Below are 9,521 nucleotides of genomic sequence, written 5' to 3' on the forward strand. Positions count from 1 at the left end.
AGGCGATGCGAGCGATTGGAGACCGAGGGGCTAGCAGCGAGACGAGATCGGAGCCACACGACCACAATCCGACGCCCACAGATTCGGTTGTTGGATGGCTCCAAGACAACTGGTTGCCATCTAGCTTTTTCACATAGTTAATAGCCCTTTAACTAATAATAATTAGTATGTTTATTATCAAGTCTGTTTGGATCCACTGGTACTGATTTTAGCTTGTAATTTTTAGTCTTAATGGATCCTGACGTGTCCTTAGAAAAATGTTACAATTTGCTAGTACTGTACCTTCCCATTGTGTAGGACAATTTCTAAAATTCGCGTATGGCTTTGCTGCCCCCGGGTCTCGGGATGACAAGATCAGTGCGTACAAGCATGGGCTTTAATTAGCGGCATGATGATTTCATCAGATTTATCGGTGAACCATGCCGATGGAGCAGGACGCTAGCCTGGGCGAGTAAAGACCCCCCGTGGCCCACACCAACATGCATGCGTCGGTAATACCCTTGCTCGGCTTGATCCCACCGGCTTTAAATCCTCCCCATTCCCTCCCGCTCCCAAGATCACAGTCGCTTAGGCCTACTAGCTGCTGAGTGAGTCGTGAGCTCACTCTCAGTGCCAGTGGTCTCGCTCGAGCACGCGCACGCCAGCTGGTAGACAGCAAACAGCATGGGCTCGTCGGCGGCTCATCAGCTGAAGCAGCTCAAGCCGCTGTACCAGCACGTGGTGAACAACTTCGTCGCCGTGCTCGCTGCGCCGCTGGCCGTGGCGGCCGTCGTCAATGCGGCGCGCGTCGGTCCCGACGAGCTGCTCGGCAGGCTGCAGGCGCTCCGGGCGGTGCACGTGTTCCTCGCCGTGTTCGTCGCGGCCGCCGCGGCGACGCTGTACGTGATGCTGCGTCCCCGGTCCGTGTACCTGGTGGACTATGCCTGCTTCCGCACGAGGCCCAACTGCCGCGTCCCCTTCGCCACCTTCCTGGAGCACGCCAAGCTGGTGACGTTCGTCGAGGGCGCCTCCATCGACGAGCGCAGCGTCCGGTTCATGACGCGGCTGCTGGAGCGCTCGGGCCTCGGGGAGGAGACGTGCCTGCCCCCGGCGCACCACTACATCCCGCCGTACCGGAACATGGAGGCCTCGCGCGCGGAGGTGGAGCTGGTCATCTTCTCGGCCATCGACGACCTGCTCGCCAAGACGGGCATCAGCCCCAACGCCATCGACATCCTGGTGGTGAACTGCAGCCTGTTCGCGCCCATCCCGTCGTTCACGGACATGATCATCCACAGGTACGGGATGCGGCCGGACATCCGCAACGTGCACCTGTCCGGGATGGGCTGCAGCGCGGGGCTCATCTCCGTCGGGCTGGCCAAGAACTTCCTTCAGGTCGCTCCGAAAGGCGCGCACGCGCTGGTGGTGTCGACAGAGACCATCACGCCCAACTACTACGTGGGCAAGGAGCGCGCCATGCTGCTGCCCAACTGCCTGTTCCGCATGGGCGGCGCCGCCGTGCTGCTGTCCACTTCCCGCGCCCGGGCCCGGTTCCGGCTCGCCCGCGTGGTGCGCACGCTGACGGGCGCCCAGGACAGCGCGTACCGGTGCGTGTTCCAGGAGGAGGACGGCGAGGGCCACCGCGGGATCAACCTGTCCAAGGACCTGATGACCATCGCGGGCGACGCGCTCAAGGCCAACATCACGGCCATCGGCCCGCTGGTGCTGCCGGCGTCGGAGCAGCTCCTGTTCGCGCTGTCCTTCATCGCGCGGCGCGTGGTGAACCGGCACGTGAAGCCGTACCTCCCCGACTTCCGCACGGCGTTCGAGCACTTCTGCATCCACGCGGGCGGGCGCGCGGTCATCGACGAGCTGCAGCGCAGCCTGGGCCTGTCGGACCAGGACGTGGAGGCGTCGCGCATGGCGCTGCACCGGTTCGGCAACACGTCCAGCAGCTCGGTGTGGTACGAGCTGGCGTACATCGAGGCCAAGGGCCGCATGCGCCGCGGCGACCGCGTGTGGATGATCGGCTTCGGCTCCGGGTTCAAGTGCAACAGCGCGGCGTGGGAGTGCATCGCGCCGGCGCGCACCGCCGAGGGACCCTGGGCGGAGAGCATCAGCCGCTACCCCGTTGACATCCCCGAGGTGCTCAAGCACTAGCCGACGCCTGATCTGTCTGGTATCGATCTGAGATCCTTGTGTACGTACACGTAGGTAAGGTAATGAAACCGCGCCTGATCTGTCACGTCCCGTTTCCTCTCTCGCGCATCTCGTCTCGTCTAGGAGGACGGAGGAGGAGGCCGACGACGACGTGACGAAAATGTATTTTGGACTAGCTTGTGGTGCTGGCCAGGCCGGGCGCGTTGAATGCCGAGACTGACGCGTCCATGTGCGCTGCGCTCCATCCCGGACAGGTTGGTTGTGTGAGGGTACACCAGGTTAAATCCGGGCCATTTACACACACGTATAGTACTCGTGGTCAGCCTGCGGTTGACTGGTTTGGTATAAGAGAAAAACATTATTTCAAGCTGGAAATTTACGCAAGCGAACAGGTAGATCGTCGTGTACCCTTCTCTTTTTTTTTTCTTTACCAAATTTGTTTCACCACCAATAATTTACTTGGTGTCCATCCATTTAGAAATAAGGGCCTGTTTAGTTCACCCGCTGAATCGGCGCCGCCAAATTTTGTCTTACACTGTAGCTACTGTAGCGTTTTGTTTTTATTTGGTAATAATTGTCCAATCGTTGACTAATTAGGCTCAAAACGTTCGTCTCGCAAAGTACAACTAAACTGTGTAATTAGTTTTTGATTTCGTCAACATTTAGTACTCTATACATGTACCGCAAATTTGATGTGACGGGGAATCTTCTTTTTGTATAGTGCCAAATTCTGAAATTCGAGGAAACTAAACAAGGGCCAAGGCAAAATGTACTGCGAGTTGGATCGATTGCATTACTATAGCAAGCATTGTACTCTACCTGAATAATAATTTATGATGAAGTGAAGTTACTACAGCAAGCCCTCACTGGCAAAGATGGATGAATGCATGGACGGGCACGCCCCGTGTTGTTTCTGAATCTGCTGCTGCTGCTGCAGCTGCTGTGCCTTGACTTTCTGAATCTGCTGCTGCTGCGGACTTGGCTCGCTGCGGCTCTTGGCTTCTGGCCGCGTGCCCTCTGCGCCAACCACAGCCTTGTCAGCGGCCTCTTTGTTTTTGGGCTGGTTTGAGCTGACTGGTGTTAGTTTAGGTCCTGTTTGGTTTCCATAAGTTAGGTGATTTATTAAGTCAGGTGACTGAAAACCAGTAACTTATAAGTCATGCATGTTTGGTTGTAGATGACTTATAAGCTCATTAAAGGTGCGGGCCCCACGCAAAAAAGGGTAACTTATAAGTTTTAAGAAGGGGTAAACCAACTTAAAACTTATAAGCAGAGGTGACTTATAAGTTGGTGGTGTTTGGCAAAATAAGTCACTTTTTTCACTTTTTAACTTATAAGGAGAAAAAAACACTGTTGACTGACTGATTTGAGCCGACTAAAACCAAGAAACGAACATGCCAAACTTGCCGTGCGCTGCTTCTGCTTCCGCTGTTCGGTCGAGTCCGGCGTCCATTTATCGCTGGCACTGGCAGGCGGCGTACTTCTGCCACGCTCAAGCAAGGTAGCAGCCTAGCACACGCATACTCTACTGCAGCAACCCCTACCCGTTACCGTACGAGGCATGCATGGCGAGGCCCAGAGGTTAGGCGGGCAGCGACGGGCGCCATGAATGCCCGCGGAATCCGCGGAATCTTGCCCCCGGTCTTGCCACTGCTCCTTTGAGCATTACAGGTCGCACGCACTCCATCGCGCAGTGGGCTTCCGGCTGCTATTATTGACCCCGGGTGTCGCACCTAGAATGCATGTGCGGTGGTATTGGTGCAGTGCTGGAGTGGCAGCGGCTTGCCATTTGCCAATGCCAGCCGGCCGGACCGCCGGAGGATCTGAATCTACGCAATGCAAGCACGATTGGTTTCGCGGTGATGGCCCGGCACCCGGCAGCATGCATGTCCTGTTGCGAACTTGGCTGGCTCTCCCTACTCCCTAGCTAGGCGCTAGCCACTTGTCATTACTGCTGCTGAGGCAGCTCTCCGGACGGTTCTTTTCAATGAATTATGAATTCACTGTCCTAGCCGTACAATTCAACTGTGATATTGGAGCATGTTTACTATCCGTCTGTCACACGTAAAAAGCTGACCTGTAGGACGTTACTACTGTACATACAGTTCTAGAAGCCACAGATCGTTTCTTTAATCCATTGCCAAATAGCCCTACTCCCTGTTCAGTTCCCTGGTCCAGGGACTAGAGACCATGGGGTGTTTTCATTCGCCTACTAAACTTTAGTCGCTGTCCCATCCGATGTTTGGGAGTATTAAATATAGACTAATTACGAAACTAAGTGCACAGATTGAGACGGTTTTGCAAGACGAATTTTTTAAGTCTAATTAGTCCATGATTTGACAATATGGTACTACAGTAAAGATGCGCTAATGATGGATTAATTAGGCTTAATAAATTTGTCTCGCGGATTGCTGATGGATTCTGTAATTTGTTTTTTTATTAGTATCCGAACACCGCATGCGACACCCCCATGTGACACCTCCTAAACTTTAGTCACTAGATCCAAACACACCTTAAAACAAGGACTAACTATAGTTCACAAACCTATTTGGTTCAAGGGACTAAATGGGACTAAAGATCGTTAAGGCACTTAAACAAAGACCAAATCGTCCCCACCCACCTACCCCTCACCTCCTCCTTCTCGTCATCGTCTGCCGCTGCTCTGCGCTTCGAGAAGCTCGCGCGCCGTCGAACGCCCCCTTCTCCTCTTTGTTGAACACGTTAGTGTCCTCGGACACGCCCCCCCATGGGAAGCTCCCTGATCCGCGAGCCACGGCCACCGCGGTCCGCGGAGAGGGCCAGGGCCGCGCAGGGGAAAAGACGGGCGCGGCGACGGTCATGGTCTCAGCTCCGGCGGCAGCGTCGGAGATGGCCAGGGTCACGAGGGGAGATGGCCTAGCGTCCTCCTCCCTTCATCCCAACAGAGAACTAGAGCGAGGTGGAGGGAGCAGGGGTGGCGCTCATGGGGTGTGGGCGCGGCGGCGGGGAAGAAGCGGGCAGCCGCGCGAGGGAGCCACACACCTCATGAGGGAGGAGAGAGAGTGAGGGTCATGGGCTGTCCTTTTGGACTAGTAGTCGCAATAGCCACCCCTTAATGGGACTACAGGACTAACCCATTTTAGTCCCTCTTTTAGTCCCATGTTTGACAATTTAGCGACTAAGTCAGACTAAAATGGTTGGGGGACTACTGATTAGTTCCACGGATAGGCCCTAGGATGTAATCAGATCAGGTCATACGATATTGTTCACACCATATTTGTTTTCATATTTTTCTTCAGAGCCAGATACGAAAAATATGGAATGTGATTGCGGAATTGCTTCAGTTTGTGAATAAATATCTATGGAATAAGGGGCAATCCGGAGCTGGATAAGATCGGTCACAAACATTTCTTCGAATAAAGGTAACAACTACATATATATGTGACATATTTTCAATTCTTCAAAACACTTCAAGAAAACACTAAAAAAATATAAATTCTCTCATATTAAGAGGACATTTTTTGTCAAATAGATCAAGCTATTCTCAAATTTTTTAGCAAAAGAATAATTGTGTTAACCGACCATTTGCATTTTACCAATTTAATTTAAGTTCATTAAAATATTTTAATAAAGTTGAATTTGAACTTAGTTCATAATTTATATTTATATTTACTTTAGAAAAGATAACCAACCGTGGTTCCTTGTGGTGGAACCTGCCCACCCGGGTTCAAGTCCTCGATCTAGTACGGGTGCTCATATTTTTCTGGACTTATTCTATGATTTAATGGCGCTATGTTTTCAGTAGTAGGCGACGCTTCCTTCGACAGCGAGGCGTCAGTGGTGACTGTGAATCTCGAGATCTACCGGCTCAGTCATTCGAAGATACTCATAGGGATAGGGTTTGCATACGTGTGTTCATTGGAGTAAGTATACGTGCGTGTTGTAAACATATGCGTTATACCGTGTAATTCTCAAAAAAAGAAAAGATAACCAACTATACTTTACTTATTCTTTCTAGCTGAAGTTTATCGTTGAATGTCCAATCTAGCTATCTGGATTATCCGGCGACCAAATATCCAATATCTATTCATATTTGATATCTAGATATCTGTGCATGTTAAGCCCTCGCTTTTAGCTGCTAAAAATCATCGTCCTCTATCCCAAATTATAATCGTTTTGGTTTTTCCGTGTACGTAGAAAATTATAGATCGATTTGGTTTTTCTATATACGTAAAATATAATATATCTAGATATATAATAAAAGTTACGTATCTAAAAGAAATTTCAATCTACCTATAAATTAGAACGAACTAGGATCTAGAGATCTACCGTAGGCTTCAGCCTGCTTTAATACGACCAGCTGTCTCGAGGACCCGCGTCACGCCAGGGCGCCTGGCCGGACGTGCAGCCACAGTTCGCACACCTGTAAGTCTGTAACCCAGCAGGCGGGCACAGGGTATGAACCTGTTTTCTTGTCACCGAAACAGGAAACTACCGCGAAAAGGCTGATGCCGTGTGTGCAGTCTGACAGTCGCGGTACTCCCTCGATGTCTCCGCGTCCAGGCAAGCCGTGTGTGCAGTGTGTGCAGTCGCGAGAACGTGGAACGCGCAGCTGGAGGGACGGCCAGGCGCGTACAACTAGTACGCTGCGCAGTTACTACGCCCCACCAGCTCGCGCTAGACATGCACCAGCACTCCAGCAGCGCAGCACGGACGCGGACGGAAGTACGCGGCGGCCAGCCCGCCCCTGCACCGCGGCACGCTGCCCTCAGGCCTCCTCAGCCACACGAATCTTCGATACTATTAAAATACACTAATTACAAAACTAATTACATAAATTAACGCTAATTTACGAGAAGAATCTATTAAATCTAATTAGTCTATGATTTGATAATGTGGTGCTACAGTAACTATTTGCTAATGATAGATTAGTTAGGCTTCACAGATTCATCTCGCTAATATGCTAATTAGTCTATGATTTCATAATGTGATGCTACAGTAAATATTTACTCACAGATTCATCTCGCTAATAAGTCTACTACTGTATAATTAATTTTATAATTAGTCCATATTTAGTTCTAATTAGCATCCGAATATCCAAGGTGACACGTATTAAATTTTAACCCTACGTCCAAACACCATGACTACACAACGCGTGGGCGCTCACACTCGCATACGCGCGCGGCGGCCGGCATGCGGCTGCTAATGCGCCTCACCGTACATAACTAGGCAGGCCGGGACGTACGCACAGCACGGTGATGCTTCCTAAAGCATTGCCGTGCGCGTGCGATGCTGTTCGGAATTCTGCGCTGAAGCCTGCACTCAGACGCGTGCATCGGTCGAAGGTTAGACGACTCCGGTCACAACCAACCACCAGCACCGTTCGTCTGTTGCCGAGCCGGCTGCCACTGTCCGAGAAGGATTTACTCCCTCCATGTCTATATAAAGAAAGTCGTCTTGAACATTGATATAGTCTCAAAAAAAAAACTTTGACTACTATTTTTTGCTATAAAATATTTATAAAATATAGTTAATAAATACTTTTATAAAACTACATTCTAAAATGAATCTACTTATGTCACTTTTATAGTTTTAAACTCAACCTAAAAATTTTTATTTGTAGTCAAAGTTTTAAATGTTTGACTTAAGACAACATTAAAACGACTTTTATTTAGGAACATGGAGGGAGTACGGACTGCTAAATCTTGTTTCTAGAGGTGGGGCTGCCGTCCACCTATGGTAGAGCCGGTTCTAAAATGGATTGATTTGTCTGTATCTAAAAATAATTGAAAAAGGCTAGCACCCGGACGTTCAGATCGGGGCTAGCGTTCGGACACCCGCGCCGCACGCCTACTCCATGTGGGGTCCCACACCGCGTAGTGTTCCGTGCTCGCTCCATGGCCCTGTTCGCTTGTTTTATAATCCGTACTTTTTAGCTTGTTTTTTCAGCCGGAACAGAGTTTTTCTCTCACAACAAATCAACCAGAACTGTGTTTCGGCTTGTTTTTTCAGTGAAGCGAACGGGACCCATGTCCCATGCCCACTCCGTCTTGACCTTATGCCCGCACGGTTTCTCACGTCTACCGCTCACGCCCCCTCCACACACATACGCATGCAGGCGGGCTCAATAGCTACAGCAGGTGGCTGCTGCAGATGGGATCCACTGCAACATGCATGTGCAATACCAGATCTATTTTTGTAACTTCAAGAGGAAATATTTGCAACATACTTTTTGAAATAGTTGAAACACTCGCAACATACCTGAAACACGAGGGAAACACGTGTTGAAAACATATGCAACATCCAGATGAAACACTTGCAACATAAGTGTGAAACATATGCAACACCCAGATAAAACACTTACAACATACGTGTGAAACATATGCAACATCCAGACAAAACACATGCGACATCCATTTGAAACATCTAAAACATTTGGGACAGACGCCTGCAACATATGTGTATAGCCAATGCAACATATGCAACATCCTAATCTAGTTTTGCAACATTCACATGAAACACTTGCAACATGCATATAAAACACTTGAAACATATGCTTGCAATATCCGAGGAAGGAAGGGAGCGTGAGGTGCAGCTGGAGAAGCCGCTTCGGGTCTTGCCACTCCAGATCTCGTGATGTCGCCAGCTGAGGTCGAGCGTCGCGGTGGCGCCGGCGTCCACAGCGGCCACGACCTCCTAGTGGGGAACGACGGCGTCGGCAGCACCTCGACGCGGCGAGGGACAGAGAGTGGCGCACAGGGACGGGAACCGGGCACGGTGCGACGCGGAGGAGTGGGTGCGACGGGGGATGGAGCACAACACAGCGACAGACGTGGTGCGGCTCGACGTGGGATGGGGGCGCCGCCGCGAGGCGGCTTGGGGCTGGCAGACGGCGCGGTAAGCCACGACAAACGAAGGTAGGAGTTGGGGATTTCTGTCGGCTGTGGCAGTGTAGATGCAGTAGATAGAGGAGAGAGCGTAGATGGGCCTATTGGGCCGGTGAAAGGTCCTTGTTTGGTTTTGGTAATTGAGTGACAACTTAGGTGGACTAATTGTGTTTATGTGAGATACACAGGTGATTAGTCCACAAGTACATGTGTGTGAGCAACATATGCCATGAAGGTGAAAATGGCTTGAAGATGTTGCAAAGCTCACACATGTGATGATGAAGGAGCTTAAATGCACATGAGACATGACATTGAGTCATGTGATCAAGGCGGAGAAGATCAAGACAAGACTTGGCTTGATGGACCGGTTGCAAGCGTGAAGGGCAAGTCGAAGGCTTTAGAGTGATGGACCGCGTGGCGGTGAAGCTTGAGCAAGACTTGGCGCCGATGGACAATGGCAACGGTGAAGAGCAAGTAGAGTCAAGATCGATGAACCAATATGATCATGTGATGATA

General features: G+C 50.6%; 1 protein-coding gene across 1 annotated transcript; it reads left to right on the forward strand.

The window, feature by feature from the left end:
• Window positions 1-455: 455 nt before the first annotated feature.
• Window positions 456-3,262, forward strand: LOC136527368 (3-ketoacyl-CoA synthase 6-like). The gene is made up of 2 exons (XM_066520075.1): window positions 456-2,158; window positions 2,263-3,262. The coding sequence occupies exon 1, from the start codon at window positions 664-666 to the stop codon at window positions 2,137-2,139; it is 1,476 nt and encodes a 491-aa protein (XP_066376172.1). The 5' UTR covers window positions 456-663; the 3' UTR covers window positions 2,140-2,158; window positions 2,263-3,262.
• Window positions 3,263-9,521: the final 6,259 nt, after the last annotated feature.

This window comes from Miscanthus floridulus, chromosome 19 (assembly GCF_019320115.1).
Source record: "Miscanthus floridulus cultivar M001 chromosome 19, ASM1932011v1, whole genome shotgun sequence".
Taxonomy (NCBI): Eukaryota; Viridiplantae; Streptophyta; class Magnoliopsida; order Poales; family Poaceae; genus Miscanthus; species Miscanthus floridulus.